Below are 21,116 nucleotides of genomic sequence, written 5' to 3'. Positions count from 1 at the left end.
AGAAGTGGTTTGGGACTAAACCGATAACTCAAGAAATTTTTGGAAAATATAGAAAATTTTACAATATACAGGGTACACACGCCCATGTCACAGGTCGTGTGGACATTCAAAATGGGATCACATGGCCGTGTCCCAGCCCGTGTCTGACCTCGTGTAACTCTCTGACTTAGGTCACACGGCCAACCACACGCCCTTGTGACTAGCCCGTGTGCCCTTTGAAATGGCTTTACATGCCCGTGTGTCAGGCCATGTGTTATGCCGTGCCAAAACTGTAGGTATACTGACTTATGCCACATGGCCAAGTCACACGCCTGTGTGTTGGGCCTTGTAGAGTATACTCACTTGGTTTCTAAATAGGTATCAGAGGACACGCGGTAGTGTCACCTAACCTTTTATCATACACAGTTGAGACATACCCGTGTCTCTGCCCCTGTGGAAAAAAATAAGCTATTTACCAAACCATTTTTCTCACCCAAATTTGCATTCACCTACACAAATCAAATGGCAAATAACATGGCATAAATAGGCATTCAAACCAATCTCAACCAAGCCTAATTCATGCTAATTTAATACCATCAACCACAAGATACATAAGTATCACAATTTTCCGTTCAATTTCATACCAATTGCATATTCACAAATCACCTATATGATTAGTTTCAATTATGCATTACTTTACCTAAAACCACAAGCATAATAATCTCAAATCTCAATCATTTGGTACTCAAAATACCAATTCACAACAAGTACTAATTTAACAATTACAACCATATAACAAAAGACATTTGCACATATACATACATAACCAAATAAACCAAAATAAGACAAATCACATGATTATACACATAACTAAACATACTTCATCTACAATGCTAAATCAAATGGCTAATTCCATTACCAACATAAATATCATATCAACCACACTACTATACATGCCATACAACTAAATACATAAGTTCAAAAGTACCAAAATGATAGCTTAATAGTGTGATGAGATCTTCTACGACTCCCAAATCCGAGCAAACTTTGATAATCACTATAAAACACGAAAAAGTAAACAGAGTAAGTATAAAACTTAGTAAGATCGTATAGTAATAAACTCAACTTACCATATGTACACAATTTAAGCATATTAATCCACAAACCTATCACATATTCATTCACAAGGTTAGATATGAAATTCACAAGTTTCTTCGATTCAATGCTTGTATGGTTCATGTACATACCTGTACCAACTTGTATCAATCTCATACTCATCCATATCCTTGATAGACCCATTGAACCATTTGGAATAATATCAGATACTCAGGAATCTCGCACCCTAAGTGTCAATACATAGTCGAAGCTATCTCAATCTCATATATCATATAATGTTCACTCTTAAGCTATCAACGGGTCTGCTCACACAAGCTGACAGTCAAGACGTAACTACACGGTGCTGCTCACACAAGCTAATAAGAATTCGCAACATATTCCAGATAACTCAACCACCAGTAGGACGTACGGACTAGCACCCAAACACATAAGCCTTAATGACATGTCATTCGTATCCCAATCTATTCCTAAAGTTCAACCGGGATTTCACTTTGCCGAATCTTGGTCGAACATATCCGTAAGGTCGTATTCATAATTAATTTAATAATAAAGCATTTAAAACACAATTATATTAATGTTTATTAACATATGAACTTACCTCGATCACAAAAATGTTAGAACATGATCGACTAGTCCAATACTTTATTTTTCCATCGATCTAGATCCTAACTTCGCTTTTCTTGATCTAAATAATATGAAATTTAACTTATTCAATTATCATCCTATTCAATTTAGTCCAAAATGCATATTATGGAAAAATTACACTTTTACCCCTAATATTTCAATTTCTTTACAATTTAGTCCTTAGCTTATAAAAATACAAATTCATGCAATTAGGTCCCTACCCATGCTAGTTGAATTTCCCTTATTATCATAATAGCTCATATTTTTCATTTATTTCACATTTCTACCATAAAATTTTCACATTTCTCAATTTAATCCCTAATTGACAATTTTATCAAAAATCTCTTAAAAAATGTTGTTTATCTAACAACAACCATTTATTTTCTATCATCAAACATAAAAATACACCTATATTCATCAATGTTAAAACTCTAAACCTTTAACAATTTTGCAACTTAGTCTCTGGGCTAGCTAGATTAAGCTACAACGATTCCAAAAACAATAAATCATTAAAAAGGGGACAAAAATCACTCACCAATTTAAGCTTTAAAGTAGCCGAACCCTAGCACATTCCCATGGATTTTATTCTTTTAAATTTCGGTTAAAATATTGATAATGGAAGATAATAGAATTTTTTGTTTTATTATAATTAACCTTTATTAATTAATTTACTTTTATAACCTTATAACATATTACAAATTTCAAGTAAACCAATCTCATAAATGTCAAATAAAACAATAATGGTCTAATTATCACTTAAGGACCTCCACTTTAAAGTTCTATAGCTATTAAACACCTTTAACTATTAGAACACCACTTTTGCACTTTACGCGATTTAGTCCTTTTTATCAAATTAAGCATTCAAACGATAAAATTTCTTAACAAAATTTTCACACAATCATACTAGCATGATGTAAACATTAAACTAATAATAAAATAATAATTTTGACTTCGAATTTGTAATTTTGAAACCACTATTTTGATTTGACTAAAAACGGGCTATTACAGTAGGAATAATCGAGCTAAATGCTTGAAAATGAGGAAACCGTCGAATTCCTCATGTCAACCTCCTTGTTGCAACTATAGGAAAGGTAATATCTGCATTAAAAAGACCACTATCAATGGAAAATTTTACCCGTGAGTTTGAAACCCGGCAAGAAGGACCATTGCGTCAGGTTTGAATAGGGATTAAGTGAAGAAGTTGAGAAAGGAGATTCGCCTGGATGCCATATTTTGTATCTGTCGAAAGATTGGGTGGCTCCCCATTTTACAACTGCATCTTTTCATCAGGATGCAGATTCTACCCATATCATTTTAACAACCCTTCAAAGGCTTAAACTTAAACCTCTGAGGTAAAGAAGTGAGTGATGCTGAAGTAGTCTCTACCCGATGTTATAGTAGGAGTTGCCATGAATTGGGACCTAGAGAAAATTGGGAAGAGGGAAAAAAAAAACCCTATCGAATTTTTTTACAGATCCTTGCCTTGTTCTAGGTTGACTAAAAACAGAAATATGTAACCTCTTGTAACCAAACATCTCATCCAAAAGGGAAAGAGGTAGTTATTAGCGTCACTTAGTCGACCCTTTCCTTGGTTCACCCCAAGAATAAAGACAATGAAGGGAAAACAAATTTCCTAAGGAAACATGTAAACCACCATGTTGTATCCGAACGGTGTATCCCTGTAAGTCAGAAATTATCACATTGCTTATGCCTTCTATTGAGGATCCAACCAATAGACAAGCTAAGTAGGCCGAGAATGGAAGATTTATCTATGAGAATCTTAACATCAGAGTAGAAAGGGAACTGTACTCTAGAAAAGAAAATTTTAGGAAGGAAGGTGTTGAAGATTTGCTTCAGTTATCATAATCTAGCTATTTTTAGATATAATCATAACTTTGATTTATTTCAATTTTTTTAGAGATTTTTGTTAAAGATTATAATTTTGTTATTAGCCTATTTTTAGTTAATAGTTGTTAACTTGTGTGCTATATAAACAACTAGTTTTAGTTCAATAAAATACACATTTTTTCCATTTCAATTACTTGACTTCTCAGTTCAATTTTCTTTATCATTTTAATTTTCTTTTTTGATAAAATTTCAACAATTGGTAATCAGAGCTTTCTTCTTGAGGGACCTCTGTTAATGTTTGTTGCATTATGGAAGGTGAAATTAATTTCTCTTCGATTGCGCTACCTATTTTTTATAGAGATAATTATCAGATTTGGGCAATGCGAATGGAGACTTACCTAGAGGCTATAGATCTTTGGGAAGCTGTGGAAGAATACTACGAGATTCCTACATTACCTACCAACCCCACTATGGCACAAATCAAAACACAAAAAGAAAATAAGACAAGGAAATCAAAAGCAAAAACCTATTTGTTTGCTGCAGTTTCACCAACTATTTTCACACGAATTATGTCTCTAAAGTCAACAAAGAAGATATGGGATTATCTCAAACTGAGTACAAAGGAGATAAGATAATTCGCGGGATACAAGTGTTAAATCTTGTAGGTGATTTTGAACTGTAGAAGATGAAGGAGACTGAGATAGTCAAGGAGTATTCTGAAAGGCTCCTTAACATAGCCAATAAGGTCAGGTTGCTAGGCTCATTTCTAGTAGATTCAAGGATTGTGGAGAAAATTCTTGCAATAATACCTGAAAGTTTTGAGGCTACCATCGCCACCTTAGAGAACATGAAGGATATGTCAAAGATTACTTTGGTGGAACTCTTAAGTGCTTTACAAGCACAAGAGCAAAGGAGTATAATGAGGCAAGAAGGGGCTGTTGAAGATGCTCTACTAATTAAGCATCAAGATGATGGAAAGAACAGGAGGTCAAAGAACAAAAAGTTTCACGTTGCGAGTGGAGAAAGCTCTGCTTTTGGGAACAAAAGTAAAATTGGAAATAGAATATCAGGAGTAAAGAATGATTACCCTCCATATCAACATTGCGGCAAGAAATGTCACCTTCCTTTCAAGTGTTGGAGAAGACCAGATGCAAAGTACAATAAGTGTAACTAAATGGGCCATGAAGCTGTTTTTTGTAAGTACAAAAATCAGTAACAAGGAGATGAAGCGCATGTGGCAGATCAAGAAGAAGAAGATCAACTTTTTGTTGTAACTTGTTTCACTAGTCACGAAGTAAGTGAAAACTGGCTCACTGACAGTGGTTGCACTACTCATATGACACATAACAAAGAGTTTTTCAAAGAACTGAAGAGTACCGAGTCCAAGAAGGTCAGAATTGGGAACGGTGACTACATTACAGTCAAATGAAAGGGCACTATAGCCATTACAAGTTGTTCAGGTACCAAGTTCATTATTGATGTTTTATATGTACCTGATATTAATCAAAACCTACTTAGTGTTGGTCAATTAGTAGAGAATGGATTCAAAGTGAAGTTCATGAAAAAGGCATGTGTGATAGAGGATGCTACAGGACAAAAGATGTTCGAAGTTAAGATGGCAAGAAGGAGTTTTTCCCTCAATCCAATGCAAGAGGAGCAATTAGATTTTCTAATCAAAGAAAGCCTCACAATGCTTTAGCATAAAAGGCTTGGACATTATCACCATCAGGGGATATTGCAGATGAAGTCCAAAAAAATGGCAATTGATCTTCCAGAACTTAATGATCACATACCGACATGTAAGGCTTGTCAATTTGGAAAGCAAAATAGAAAGCCATTTCCCAAGACAGCATGGAGAACCACTTGTAAGTTACAGTTGATTCACACAGACATTTTTGGACCTCAAAGAACTCTTTCATTAGCAGGAGTCTGTATTATGTTGCTTTTATTGATGATTTACAAGAATATGTTGGATTTTCTTCTTAAAATTCAAGTTAGAAGTGGCTGGAATATTCTAGAAATTCAAGAAGACTGTGGAAAATCAAACTGGCAACCACATTCAAATATTAAGGTTCGATGACGGCAATGAGTATACATCAGAAAATTTAAATGCATTTTATGAAGAAGCTAGCATTGAACATCAATTAACAGCTCCCTATACTCTGCAACAGAATGGATTTAGTGAGAGGCAAAACAAATACATCTTAAACATGACTATATGTATGTTGCATGAGAAAAATTTACCCAAAAAGTTCTGGCAGAAGCAGCTCATACTGCAATTTTCCTACAGAATAGATTGCCCACAAAAGCGATCAAGGATCAAACACCCTATGAGGCTTGGTATGGTCATAAACCATCTTTAAATTTACTCAAAACATTTAGTTGTTTTTGTTTCAGTCACGTTCCTCAGATCAAGAGAGACAAGTTAAACAAAAAGGCACTTCCATGAGTCTTTATCGACTATAGCATTGTTGCAAAAGCTTACAAAATTTTCCAACCGCAGTCTGGGAAAATTGTTATAAGTAGAGATGTTCATTTCGTGGAAAATGAAGAGTAGAACTGGTATGAGAAAGTGGCCAAAGCACAACATAGTTGAAGATTAAATTTCTTGTTTCAACCACAGATAAAGATAAAAATTGGCTGAATAAGTTGGTGGATGATGCTCCAACAAGAGGTACTAGATTGCTCACTGACATTTATGCAAGATGCAATATAGCTATTTGTGAACCTGCAAATTTTGCTACGGCAATGAAGGACATAAAATTGGTGGTTGTACTGATGGTGGAGTTGTCCATGATTGAGAAAAAAAAACATAGGAGTTGGTTGATCGACCCCATGTTAAGAAGGTGATTAGAGTCAAGTGGGTGTACAGAACCAAGCTTAATGTTAATAGCTCAATCAACAAGCACAAAGCAAGACTTGTGGTTAAAGGCTATGTACAAGTTTTTGGTGTGGACTATTCAGACACCTTCGCATCAGTTGCTCGTTTGGACACCATAAGACTTTTACTTGCTATAGTTGCTCAAATGAATTAGAGAGTGTATCAACTTGATGTAAACTCAGCCTTTTTAAATGACATTTTGCAGGAAGAAATTTATGTTGAACAGCATAAAGGTTTTGTGAAGAAAGAAGAAGAAAACAAGGTGTTTCTTCTCAAGAAGGCTCTTTATGGACTGAAACAAGCTCCAAAAGCTTGGTACAAAAAGATAGATGATCATTTATTGAGTTCGGGTTTTGAAAAAAAATCTGTCCGAGACCACTCTTTATGTCAAACTTCAAAATAATGATATTTTGATATTCTCTCTTTATGTTGATGATCTTTTGCTAATGGGAAATAATGCACGATTGCTTAAGGAATTCAAACAAGAGGTGATGAAGGTTTTTGATATGACAGATCTCGGATTGATTTTTTTTTCTTGAAATGGAAATTAAACAGGCTGAGCATGAAGTATTCATCTGCCAGAAGAAGTATGCCAAGGAAATCTTAAAGAAATTCAAGCTTGAAGAGTGCAAGGAAGTAAGCACTCCTATGAAACAAAAGGAGAAGCTGTGTAAAGAAGATGGAGCTGATAAAGTTGATGAGGGATATTTTAAAAGTTTGATTGGTTGCTTAATGTATCTTGCAGTAACACGTCCTGATATTTTAAATGATGTAAGTATTTTGTCAAGATTTATGCATTGTGCTAGTGAATTACATCTCAGGGCTACCAAGAGAGTAGTTCGTTATATCTAAGGCACGAGTAATTTTGGTGTTAAATTCACAAGCAATAAAGAGTTCAAGCTTGTTGGCTTCTCTGATAGTGATTGGGGAGGTTCCATTGATGACATGAGGAGTACATCAGGCTATTGTTTTACTTTTGGATCTGGTGTCTTCTCATGGAGCTCGAAGAAGCAAGAAACTGTAGCTCAATCTACTGCTGAAGCAGAATTTGTTGCTGCAGCAGCTGCTATTAATGAAGCTTTGTGGTTGAGAAAATTATTAAGTGATCTTAACCTTGAACAGAAGGAAAGCACAAAGATTTTCGTTGATAATCAAGCTCCCATTGCAATTTCTCATAATCCAGTATTTCATGAAAAGACTAAACATTTCAACATTAAGCTTTTCTTTTTGAGGGAAGTGCAAAAAAAAAGGTAACGTTATATTGGTTCATTGCAAAACAGAGGAGCAGGTTGCAGATATCTTCACCAAGCCGCTCCCAATAAGCAAATTTGAAGTTTCCATAACACTTGGTGTTTGCAGCAAATGAAGCAAGGAGGAGTGTTGAAGATTTGCTTCAGTTATCATAATCTAGCTATTTTTAAATATAACCATAACTTTGATTTATTTAAGATTTTTTTAGAGATTTTTGTTAAAGATTATGATTCTATTATTAGCCTATTTTTAGTTAGTAGTTGTTAACTTGTTTACTATATAAACAACTAGTTTCAGTTCAATAAAATACACCTTTTTTCCATTTCAATTACTTGACTTCTCAGTTCAGTTTTCTTCATCATTTTAGTTTTCTTTTCTGATAAAATACCAACAGAAGGAAAGATAGGAAGAAGAGACCGAGGGATACAAGAAAAAATGATCAAGTAAAAGATTTGTGGAGTTGTGAATTTCCGTTAGCAGAAAGCAAATAAAGATGGCCAAATAACGATCCAAAGCAGAAATGAATGGAAAAGATTTTCAGAGAATGAAAGAAATTTTAAACAGTGAAAAAGAACACTTAAAGCCAATTCCTCAATTCTCTATTTATCAAAAAATAAAAAACTCTTCGGTTATTATAAATTTATTCAACACATTATTATGCACCCATTCGCACATTATCTTCATAAATAATATAAATTTACCCACTTACAATAAAACATGTGAATGGTTATGATCATTTATTGTGATTTTCTAGAAAATTTAACAAATGCATCGTTCAATCAAAACACACTTCTATAACTTCTTAAACAAGTTAAAATGCATATCTCACCTTAAATTTGCAAACTCAAATTTAAATTTATAGATAAAAGTAAAAATATACGAACATCAATTTTGTTATAACTACTCTTAGTCAAAGAAATTATTTTCCTACCATTTTGTGACCCTCTCAACAAACTTGCGAAGGTTACTGTATAACATTCCCTCGTCTGAGAGGCAACTGTTATACTTACACCACGTATGCCAAACATGTGGCCTCCAACAGAGCTGGTCCTCTAGCAAACCATGTGTATCTGGCGAACTTGACCAAACTAGTGTACCTTCCACTTTTTACCATGGGCAAACCTCAAACAACATCACACCTTTACTAGACATATGTGAGACACATGTGGGAAGTTCAAAATCATTGATTATCTGGTTGTCCTAAGACGTAATATCTTAGGACCTTATATGAATGTCACTGCCAGGAAACCAAATCAGACCTCAATGCCAATAGTCTCTAAACATGTAGGCAATCTTGTCTCCCACTATAAAATACTCATGTGACAACTCACAAGACACTTCTTCTACTTCCACTATTTTCATCTCCTTCTTCTCAACTCGACCATGAAAAAGGCCGACCTAACCTCAATAGCTCTCTGCCTAGGCTTCAAGTGAACCACCAATCAAACTACCACTTCCTTTGTTAACTCAAGTAGTTAACAATATTCATTTAGTATTCTTAATATGATATGTTTTTGTATTGAAATTTTATTTTACTCACAATTTGATATGATTTTTTTCATTTTAACATCATACATTTTCACATGTTACTATTAATTAATTCTAAACCATAATTTTATTATTTATTGTATGTTACTTTTAAACACAGCTCTATATTCTAAATATATGACTTCCACATACATGCATTCGTGATAAGGTTTTTAGTTATATGTTATAAACATAAAAAAATATGTTGAGTCAAGCTCAAGCCTTGGATGTTCAAACTCCAAATCTAACCCGTATTTTAGATGAACCTAATTTTTTTATCCAATCTCATTTTTTGAATTTAATTTTTTTATTCAAACCCTTTCAAATTTCCAATTAAACTTCCGGCATGAGTATTAAACAGGAGATACAGAAGTATTGAGGTAGAGAATGACATTGTGCAGCTGAGATTCGACGTAGAGAAATGTTCAGACACGTTAATAGGAAACAAAACATTTGGGCTGATGTTATGGCCAAAATTACAAGAGCAGGTGGATCTAATTTGTGTGTTTTAGATAGACCTCCAGATGGTCCGGTACACTGGTGGAATGTTTTTTATCAAGGGAGGACTAGCCTTGTTGCCACTATGTAGCTAGACTGTATTAAGATTCCTTTAAACTTTCTTTTTCCGCCAAAAAAAATAATACCTTATTAAGTATAGGATAAAAATATACCATTATACTCTTTCTCATAATCTATAAGTAAATAAATAAAATAAAAGTATTTATTTGATTTATAAAAGAACAAGATGGTTAAACGAATACAACTCGAGTCCAACACTGGTGAAAGCAACGACGAATTAAGCCCATGTTGTAAAACACATGAGGTTATTATGCTCGACTCGAAAACTCAATTTTGTTACATTTTAAAATTTAACTCAATTCCAGACAATCAATTGCTTCATTAGGTTCAATTAAATTTGATTACTAAGTAAAAATCAACTCAATATTCATGCTCGACTTTTTTATGTTATTAAGCTAGAATTGAGATATTTCTAACATTAATTAAAAATACAAAAAAAAAAAAATCGATTAAATTTGCAAGTCACTTCAGTCAAACATTAGGACATTCGAATTCAGCTAGTGCAATAGCTGGACTCCTTGTGCTTGACTCAACAATGACCTTCAAATTTAAGTTTTTTTTTTTTTTAGTCGAATTCAAGTAGTTTTGAATATATATATAAAAAAAAAACCATATATTCATATCGAACATATGCTCTAATCCAACCCTCACTTGAATTCGGATAACATACAATCAAAATATTTGTTAGTTATACAGCTGCTTAAATACCAATTAAATACACAAAATGGATCAATATCACACATAATAGCAGGAGATTACCCTATCATCTATTGTCAATTGTTGGGACTAGAATGGCTTAACTCTGTACCATTAATGGCTAATTACTTCAGAAATTTGCATCTAAAATATGGCAACAAAGAGTTGCAATAAGCAATCATAAGGGTTTGGTGGATGCTACCTGAATGTAAGTCGTCGCATCCCCTTCCGAAAGTTGTTTGCCTTCAACAAGGCCTCTTACTAAGGTGTCAGCATAATCTTTGCTAGGAGCACATAAAGGAATCTCTCCCGACTTAAAGCTTTCAATCACAGAGAGGGGACACCTGAACATCATCGAATAAACAAAAAAGCAAAAGCATTATACAAATTATGCAGAGGTTTTTAGATGAGTTCAGGGAATGATAATCGAGTTGCCAAGAAAGTGTGTTTAAGCGTACGTCATAGTCAGTATAGGTATATCATCCTCCTTTCCAAGGTAGACAACGTTATGGTACCAACCTCTCTGCAAGAGAAACATAATTGCTTGTAAGACAGCATAACCCTTAAAACATTGACAGCAGAAAATGCAAATGTATACATGGATTACCTTGACAGCCTCCACAGGAATTGAACCTTCATTGAGTATTGAGTCTAAAGCATTTAGATCAAATAAAGGAGAATTCATGTCATGATCAGGAACATTTTCCTGCAGCAGAACATCATTGAACTGCTCTAACCTGTTTAAGATGCCAAAGAAATGACAATTTCGAGAGAGTTAAAACTCAAGCAGACTAATCAAACACATCCAAGAGTTGTCTCTAAAGAATTGCAACAGAGATTGAAATTATCACCTATCTAAGAGGAAAAAATTTAAAATAGAAAAGTACAACATAGAAGAACTTACGTGATCTTATAGAGGCACACGTATGCTTTATCTTCACTGTTGCTTCGAGGATCAAGGAAAGCAACCCCTCCAGGACCCCAAGTTTGTGTAAAATCACGACCAAAGAAAAGACGATGAGGAAAAGCTTTCCAGCGAGTCTCCTTTGGAGGGTTTCTATCCACAGAACCAGAACACAGCTTTTTCATGCCTATGACCTAGAATCATATTTACGAATTTCATGATTAACATTAAGTAGATTAAAGTGGGACAAGCGAAGAAAAAAGAAAAAGGGTGGGGGAGAAGTGGTCTGAAAATGAGGAGAAATGGTGCTCCAGTGCTAAAACCATGGTGCTCAAGAAAACAAAAGACCTATGTTGCTTTGACTCTTCACTTTTCTTGAAGCATCCATGTTCATGCATAATATGGGTATAGGGATATAATCCTTCAAAAGGTATCCAATGCATTTAAAAAATTAAAAGAATATGCTAGTATCAGATACACTTGAGTTCGAATCATAAAAAAGGATATCAGATCAAAAACAATATAGAGTAAAAGCTAATACAATAGACATTCCAATAGACAAAGCTAATGCATTTCTTATGCTCTTTTTTGGGAAGCATCTAGATCCTGGTTAATAACCCCAATATGTTTCCCAATTAAAGGAGTTAATGGAAAGTGCCTAAAATGGAGACTTTTTCCCCTTATGCAAGCCTTATGAAACTACATCAGGAAAACACTACATAATCTCTAAAGCTATTGGACGAAGGCATACTTCAATAGTAGTTTTTTTAAGAAAAAGTTCATTTTCCATCCTCCTCCAACTTCCACCTGTCAATTGCTAACCGAGTTTAGTAGGAAAATACCTCAATATGGAAATATTACAAAGCATAAAAAATTAAATAAAACACGATATTTTACATGACATAACACAAAAACACACGCATGCACCCGCACACAAAAAATACGACACAAATAGATAACTGCCTAAAAATTTATACAATATGGAGTATTAACATGTCTAATTATAAATATAAACATATTAAGCATGATTATAACAAGGAAACTACAAAAACACGACACAGAAACATGAATCGTTAGGTCTAATGACACATGGTTATGATATTAGTTAATGTCTTAAGGCTACCAGATCTAGAAACATCTTTGATTCCATATGAAGGGATTCATCCATCTTTGTAACAGAATGCATACCTGTCCACCTTCAATATAGCAGAGGAACCTTGACTTCCACATATTTGATCCGAAACTGGCATACCAAATGTCAGTCTTGGATAGCTTTGATCTCCACAGGGCACTATTTACTTCATCTGCATTCAACATGGAGTTTATTCTTTCAAATAAAATTAAGACTTGATTGTTTCGCAAAAATTGGCTTTCAGAAAGTTATTTAAACAAACGACATTTTCATGAAAAGATTTTTGAATATTTACATGGCTCGATAAAAAATCTTTTGACTACCTAGTAATTTTCTGAATAGTTTGCACATTTTGTCAAATAGTAATCTTGACATACATATTAAGATATTTAAAATTATTTAAAAATGTAATTTTATCTACTATTAATAATAAAATGAAGTTTTGGTCCAAATAGTAATAAAAAGATTACCAAACAACAACGCAAGCAATCTAAACATTGCCAAACGAGGCCTAGATGGCCATAATGTCTCTGACCTACTATCCTGCATTAGAAATCAATTAGATGCACTATTGTCGAGCACATATTCAACCTAAAACTATTGTCAAGCATAGACTCAACCTCGAACTATTGTCTAACAAAGACCCACACTCAACGGACACACGCTATTATACCAACATAGGAACAAACTAAGGCCCAAGGAAAGAGCAAGCCCACGAGGGTCCAAGCAACAGAAAGTGCCAGTAATTTGGCGGACTTGTTGTATGAAAAGGCACATAAGTTCGCTTAAGCCGAATTAAGAGGGTAGCCTGTGGTACTTTTCTGAGGGATGATAGACAATTTAAAAGTCTTCAGCGGGCACGTAACCAGCAAGGTCATTCTTCCCAGAACCTGCGAGTCTAAGGTGGGGGACAACAAATGAGTTCATTCACAAAATGAGTTGCCTAGGACATTCCAGAGGCCCCAAGGCGAGCACACGAGAGGGTAAGATCCCCGTGGAAAATTTGAAGTTTACACTCCTTTAAATGTTTTGCGTACCTATATTCTTAACCAGGTGAGAAGCTTAGGAATTTTGTCAAGTCCATCACCTATGTGGCCTAGTCAGTTGAGGTCTAATTTAAGGGACAGATATAGTTTTCTTAATGATAGAGGAACAAGACAGAAGATTGTTTTACTTTGAAGGATGTAATCGATGAGGCTGTCAGAAATGGCTAACTAAAAGAATTTGTAGCACAGGAAGCTTCACCATCAAGGCAGGGTTTGCGAGGTGTTGATAAGGGCAAGCAGAAGGCCAGGGGTACGATACATATTCTTAACCAGGTGAGAAGCTTAGGAATTTTGTCAAGTCCATCACCTATGTGGCCTAGTCAGTTGAGGTCTAATTTAAGGGACAGATATAGTTTTCTTAATGATAGAGGAACAAGACAGAAGATTGTTTTACTTTGAAGGATGTAATCGATGAGGCTGTCAGAAATGGCTAACTAAAAGAATTTGTAGCACAGGAAGCTTCACCATCAAGGCAGGGTTTGCGAGGTGTTGATAAGGGCAAGCAGAAGGCCAGGGGTACGATACATATTAAAATTGGTACAAATGAAGAATGAGAGACGTCCAACACAAAAAGGAAAACACACCTCAGAAGTGTGATGTCTGTTAATTCGCTTAAGATGCCACGTCAGCAAGAGAAATGGCGGGTAAAGTTCAGTGAGAAAGATGAGGATTCAGTCTGCAACGAGGAAGGGAACGATCCTATGGTGGCAACAACAACTATTGCTAGGTTTGAGGTTAAGAGAATTCTAGTTGACGGTGATGGTGTTGTTGAGGTACTGACTTGGGAAGCGTACCATAAATGTATTACTTTACCTGTTACCTTTAGGGATAGTAAGCATACTACTACAAAATATGTTCAATTTTTCGTCGTAGACCATCCCATGACCTACAACGCCATTTTTGGACGCCCTATCATGCGGATGGCTAAGATGATGATCGACACTTTTTGCATAAAAATCAAGTTCCCTACTAGAACAAGGGTGGGATTCATGAACTCTGATCAGCATTTGGCCAGACAATGTCATATTTTTTCGGTCAAACAGACTCGTGTGAGCAGGAGGAGCGAGGCCAAAATTCACAGCAAGTGGTGACAGTCAAATCAAATTTTAGACTTGGACAATCTGGATGTGATAAGTGAAGAGAGGGTTCACAAGCTCGAGGCTGAGAGGTAACGAAAACTTTGCAGTTATTTGATGATGACAGAGAAATTTGTGAAGATTTCTTCGATGTTGGTAAAAGAGGAGGGGAGGTCACGATATCGTCTCACGGGAGTTGAAGGGAGCTCACGATTTCAGCTCGTAAGAGTTGAAAGGAGCTCACGGTATTAGTTTGCATACACCCAAAGAGTTGACTTGAAAGGGACCGCGAACTCTAACATGCGACTTGGAACGATACACATGTCCAACATGCACGAGGCCTACTCAGAGTGTCAGTCTTATAAATAGTTAGGTTAAGTCATGAACAGTGGAGGTAGATCATGAACAGTGATAATATGTATAAATTCCCGAATGTTTCTTTTAATGGGACACAACAAATTACTCAACAAGATTACTGGAATATTAAGCAAGAGAAGAGTACAGAGATATATGGAATGATTATAAGCTAGTCTAATAGTATAAAGAATTGATACAAGTAAGTGTGTAGTAGTTGGCGCATAAGAGTAAGTCCAAAATTGTGATAGTATCCGCCAAAGTAATTGAATAAACAAGCATATGGTAAAAATGATCCTCAACTTCATAAGTAATCACTAAGGTATTTTTATTTGACTTTCACTAAGTTCTTATGAACTTATTCATGTTGTTACTGTTTTAGATTTTGACATTGGATTTGCGCCTATAAGGATGATGCCAAGCCTACGCCAAGAAATGGTGTATTGGAATATTATGCATACAGAATTGTGTAGTAGTGTAATGTAGGAATCTAATTTAATGAAGATGTATGCATTAGATGATTGCTTTAGGGAAGATTAGTTGTAAAGTTTTATAATATTTATATTTCTATAGTAGATTGATTAATAAGACGGTTCATATTTGAGTTTAATGTATTTATTCTTAGTAAAATGATTTTAGTTGAGATTTGTGTGGCGTAACCCGGAGATCCAGATTCAGTGAATCGAATCGGGTAGAGGATGTTATAAATTAGTATCAGAGCCTAATTCAGCCGATTCTCGGACAGTTAATATGGTAAGAAACCTTGTATGCATAATACATCGAGATTGGTTTAATCTCTCAGGTATGTGAAATATAGTATTGTGAGAAAGACAGTAAAATGATTCTGAAATAAGTAAGACAATTAGAGACAAAAGGAGTAGATTCATTGATAAAGTTGAAATACATCATCAAACTAACGAAAAGTAAAATACAAGATTTAACAAAGAAAATTTCAATCCTCTCCCTCATTAGGCTAATTAGTAGGTTTAGTTGGTACCCTTTTAGTTGGAGGATCTTCAAGATTTTGATCCTTTGTGGCTGAGCTATCTTCATTGTCTGCAACATTGGGTGTAGTGGGAATGACAAAATCATCAAACTGTTTCCACTCTCTTTGAAATGCTTCTCACTCTTCACCATCAGGATGGTAAACGTTAAAATTAAGAGACACAGAAGAAATGTCCCTGAGACAGTTGAAATTTACGTGACTAAGATCAAGAGGACTTGTAGCCACTTGGGCATGTAGAATAAGATTTGATCTCCATTCAAACAGAGCATCACTAAAATTCTTCTTGGTATCCTCCCGAAATTTTCTGGAAATTTCTTCACGGGACTGGCATAGACTTTCTAACTCTACTCTGTTGCATTCCTTCTGAGGTCTAAGTTTCTCTTCTAAAGTAGACTTCTCATCCTTCAACTGATTGACTTCCTCTTTTAATTCTTCATTCTTAATTTTAGCATTCTTATATTTACCCTTCAGAGTTATAACCTGAGAATCCAACCTCCCAATTAAATTGGTAAATTCTTGATACTTTTGGCGTAGTTCAGTCAAAGAGTTCTCGCCAATTTTCTTTGACTTTTCTAAATCTGTAATTTTCTCATCAGAACCCTTGCTAGCATCTGCAAGGGCCCCACTCCAAAGACTATGTTCTACAGATAAGGATTGTGAAATTTGGGTCATGAGGGACAGAGGACACATTTTAGAACTAAAAGGTAAGAGGAAAACACCTCTCTTAACTGTTGAGGCACTAAATTTTGTTTCTGTTAGAAAATGGTATTGAGTGAGATGGACATTGGTTCCGACTCCAAAAGATCACGCCAAGGAAAGTTTCTTCCTATTTCAACGAAAGGAGCATCTTATGGTAGAGTATTAGGAGGAGCAGCTGATTGAATTAAAGGTATTGCCTCAGTAGGATTCTCTAACATTGGGGGATCAAAAACTTGTATTGAAGAGCCCAACGAGAAAGGAGTTGGCCCTGACTTCAATAGATCCTGCCAAGGGAAAAGTTAATCTAATTCACTAGTGGAAGGATCGTGAAGAAGAGAACTGGAAGAAGCGACTAGCTGGCTTGGGCGTATTGTCTCTATTGGAACCTCAGCCAAAGGAGGATTAGTGGAGTGGACTTGAGAGTTTGCAGAATGAGTGGACTCCATTGTCGGGGTTGGTCCAGGAGGGGGAGATAGACCAGAACCTCAACAAATATCCAAAAAGAAAGTGCTACTTTTAGTTGATAGATAAGTCATTTTTCTTTTAACAAGTTAATTGTCAGTCAAACAAACAACTAAAAATGTAAAACTTTTTTATTGAAACTTGTTTTTGCAATAGATAAATAAAGCCTAAAAACAAAAGATCTTACTCTTCACTTTATTACCATGATTATCTTCAATCTTCAACTTCGAAATGGGTTCTACAACGTCCTCAATAGCTTGAACTAGGTCTTTTGAAATGATTTTCGAAGCTTCATCATCCTCATCATCGGATTCAGAGCTTGATAGTAAAATATGCTGGATTGCAAACAACTATATTAGAAAGATGTATAGGGGCAACAAATAACATTGCGTTAAAATTAATAACAAGAACCCTAAAATATGTATCTCACAAAGACCCCGATTCTCCCAATGGCTTCATCCTTAATGACAAGAACCAAAAACATTCATCTTGCACATTTTTTCATATTTTCCATTTAAATACACTCTTCTTTCCATAAATAGATTTAGATGCATTCAAAATTCACATGATTTAGCATCACAAACCATCCATGGACTAATCATACATAAACTTTTCCTTTTCTTTAGTGGTTATAGGAGAATAAAGTAATTGTTGCATCTATCTATACTGCTTATAATGTCCTTGAACGAGTTGGTGTCACGAGTTAAACAAACACCAACTCAGTTGGGAAATGACAAAAAAACCAAAAATTTTAAAAGCATCAAATTTTATTATAAGGACATTTATGTCTTTCAATAATTCTATAATTGTGTTTAAATTAAATAGCTTACAGTACAACCTCAAAAGAAGTCTCAAAATGAATCAGTGGTTAAGGCTTAAGATGGGAGATTTAAGATCCTTTGGGTGTGGGTTTGATCATTGGTGTTGATTTTATATATTTTTTGGTATAATTTGTTTCCTTTACTGACAACGTGTATGTCACATAATCTAGTTTCTATTATGTTTATGCTAATGAATTTTAAAATCTCCAGAATATGACAAATTTAATAAAAACAAAGCTTACAGGAGGAGCTTTTTGATCGGTCAATTTTGTTGGCAGTTTATCTGCTAATGTTGGCCAGTATGCACTCAACACCTGACGAACCTGGCAAAGAGTTCAAGCATGCTTCAGCCAAAGAAAAGACTAAAACAAGCACAAATTGCTAGCAACTGATTAGGAGCCAAAGTAAAAAGGAGGAAAAGAGAGCAGAGTTAATTCTGCTAACAGCAGGAGTGGCTAAAAAGCTCAGCAACAACTTTTAACAGATTATTACCGCTTGTATTACTCGCCATGTAGACTCAAATGGATATGCCTCAGACAATTCGGAAATAGGTTTGTCTTCTAACAAAACTTCCATGCAAGCTAAGGCTGAATTTGCAAGAGAATCAAGATTGTATCCTCCTTCTAGTGCCAAGACAATCCTACCTTGAGCAAAATCCATCAACTGGAAAAATAAACGTTGCATTAAATGGAAAAGATATAGAAAACAATCTTTTCAGATATAAATAAAAGAAGCAACAATGTAGATCTCACTTCAAAAAATTATGAACGGGAAAGGGTACTTAAAAGTTATAGATCAACTACATTGGGCACAGAGAAATCAAAAGGGAGAAGTTAAGGAAATGATAAAAAAATAATCACTAACCTTCTTCAACAAAACTGAATATCCATGAGGTGTTAACCGACATCCCCCTAGAGGATCACCAACAGCTGTTACAAACAACATATAAGTAAGATTTATAATGATGGAGAGACTTAAAAGCAGCTGAAACTCCAACAATTGTCAATGTAATGCGTAAGTTGGTTTATAACCATCAAACCTGCATCAAACCCTGCAGATACTAGAATTATGTCAGGATTAAATTCCTTAGCAACAGGAACTAAAACATGGTCCCAAACTGCTAGATAGTCAGCGTCCCCACAGCGGCCATTCTCCCAAGGGACATTTATATTATATCCTGCACCTGGCCCTTCTCCAACCATGGTGTAAAACCCATCAAAATTAGCAGGGTAAAAACTACCAAACTCATGTCTGCAAGAGAAAACAAAGTAAAGCGTTCACATAGGTTAGGTGCCAACAACAATATGCGAATAAATATCATAAAAAAATATAATTCAATTTGAAAACCTGCACTTACAAAAAAAGGAAAAAGTTGAACAAACATGGCAAAAAAGATTTAAAATATGAAAAACAACCAATAGCATATACAATTGCCACAAGCAAATTAAGGGTAAGAACATATACAAAGTGATACATAAAAATCATTGGCTCATACTAGTTCTGTACCTGTGAACAGAAAAGAAAAGAACACGAGGATCACTCCAAAAAGCTTTTTGAGTACCATTACCATGATGAACATCCCAATCAACTATCAAAATCTTGTTTATACCAAGTTCAGGCTGAAAGAAAACATGAATGAATTAAAAATTCAATGTTGTAACTTTCCACGAAGACTTAGCAAGCTTCATCGAAAAATAGGAAAAATGACTCTGACTTGTAAAATCTAGCTCTCTTACCCTTTGATCAAGTAGAAAACTTGCTGCTATGGCTATATTGTTGAATAAACAAAACCCCATTGCTTCATCATATTCAGCATGATGTCCAGGTGGCCTAACAATAGCAAAAGCAGAATTCAATTCCCCTTTTGCCACTTTCTCAGCAACCTATATGACAAAAAAATTTTCTGTTTTCAGTTTTTTTATTTTAAAATGCGAATCCAATGTTTATAGAGAATACTTTTATAATGTACCTCAATAACAGAGCCGGCTGCAAGGTATGCAGACTCTGATGATCCTTCATTCAAATATATAGAATTTAACTTGGAAGCAATCCGATTTCGCTTTGAATACTCTTTGGAGCTTATATTTCGAATCAGATTAACATGGTTTTTGGAGTGAACAGCGCATATGTATTCATCCTTGGCATCTTTTGCATTTAAAATCACACATCTAAAAGATAAAGACAACGAGAACGAAATTTAAAAAAAAAAAAAAAGAAGAAGAAAGAAATGAAACTAATATAATATGAGGATCAATTTAACAGTTAGGTATTAGGGTTTAGGATAACATTATGTTTCCAATTCAAATAAATTGAATATTTGAAATGAAATTTGCAATAGAAATCATTTTCATTTATTTATTACTCTAAAAATTGACTTAAAAAAGGAATTCTCAGCAGAAATAAACCGGGAGAAAATGGAAGGAAATATCAGATTAGTGGGTGAAATTTTTAAAATATTACCTTTGCGGAATGCCGGCGAGTTCAAGCTTGTTCCATATAACGGTGATTCGGTCAGGTTTCTCGGGATGATCATCGCCATAAGGAGTTCGATGCTTACACATCCTCTGATCGTAAATTAAGCCTACCCGCCGTTCATTTTTGGCATCGCTCATGCGGTTGCAGTTACTCTTGCCCCCACTTGATCCCACCTCCATCATGTTTCCCTCTCTTTCTCCGTGTTGCTTAGCCTCGGAGTCTCAGCAAGTGAAGAAGTGAGAAAGGAAGCAGCAGTCAAAATAAGCGAAATTTGTGTTCGAAAATTAAAATTTTGAAATTTGTTTCCCCATTTTGTCCCTTTATTTTGGAAAGCTTTAAAAGGGAATGTAGTTTCTTTTTACGACCACAAGTGACACGACTTACTAGTTTGATTTGACCGACGATCTATATTCCATTTACTTTCTGGTATACAACGACGCAGGTTGGTTTTTTTATACAAATAACCCTAAAAATTTTGATTAATTATGAAAATGACCTATTCTTTTTATTATATACGTAAATGATCTGAAATTTACAATAAAAATTAATAAAGTCAAAAAGTTTGACATCACCAATATACCATGTCAGCAAACTTAATAAAAATTTATTTTTTTGGTAGAGCCATGTAGAAGGATTCTAC

The 21,116-nt window shown here is 34.9% G+C and overlaps 1 protein-coding gene across 2 annotated transcripts; it reads right to left on the bottom strand.

Moving 5' to 3' along the window:
• Window positions 1-697: 697 nt before the first annotated feature.
• Window positions 698-20,913, bottom strand: LOC108473596 (histone deacetylase 5). Of its 2 annotated transcripts, XM_017775264.2 has the most exons (15): window positions 20,462-20,913; window positions 19,971-20,169; window positions 19,738-19,884; window positions 19,508-19,620; window positions 19,041-19,252; window positions 18,866-18,930; window positions 18,494-18,664; window positions 18,244-18,324; window positions 17,383-17,515; window positions 12,594-12,709; window positions 11,406-11,599; window positions 11,109-11,238; window positions 10,960-11,024; window positions 10,704-10,845; window positions 698-1,036 (listed from the first exon to the last, which is right to left on the bottom strand). In XM_017775264.2, exons 1-15 carry the CDS (start codon window positions 20,656-20,658, stop codon window positions 1,034-1,036), a joined length of 1,968 nt encoding a protein of 655 aa, XP_017630753.1. In that variant the 5' UTR covers window positions 20,659-20,913; the 3' UTR covers window positions 698-1,033. The 2 variants fall into 2 exon arrangements, with proteins under 2 accessions (XP_017630753.1, XP_017630752.1); XM_017775263.2 differs by lacking the exon at window positions 698-1,036 and having other exon boundaries at window positions 10,437-10,845.
• Window positions 20,914-21,116: the final 203 nt, after the last annotated feature.

The sequence above is a fragment of the Gossypium arboreum genome, chromosome 1 (assembly GCF_025698485.1).
Source record: "Gossypium arboreum isolate Shixiya-1 chromosome 1, ASM2569848v2, whole genome shotgun sequence".
In the NCBI taxonomy this organism is placed as follows: Eukaryota; Viridiplantae; Streptophyta; class Magnoliopsida; order Malvales; family Malvaceae; genus Gossypium; species Gossypium arboreum.
The sequence above is the reverse complement of the archived record's forward strand: the minus strand, read 5'-3'. Positions and strand labels throughout refer to the sequence as shown.

Excerpts from the sequence above, each read along its gene's own strand:
- LOC108473596 (XM_017775263.2), bottom strand. The coding sequence starts at position 20,658 with ATGATGGAGGTGGGATCAAGTGGGGGCAAGAGTAACTGCAACCGCATG. Across the intron at positions 17,516-18,243 it reads CCGATCAAAAAGCTCCTCCT|CATATTTTACTATCAAGCTC; the intron begins GTAAGCTTTGTT and ends TTTGCAATCCAG. Across the intron at positions 11,025-11,108 it reads TTCCTGTGGAGGCTGTCAAG|AGAGGTTGGTACCATAACGT; the intron begins GTAATCCATGTA and ends TTTCTCTTGCAG.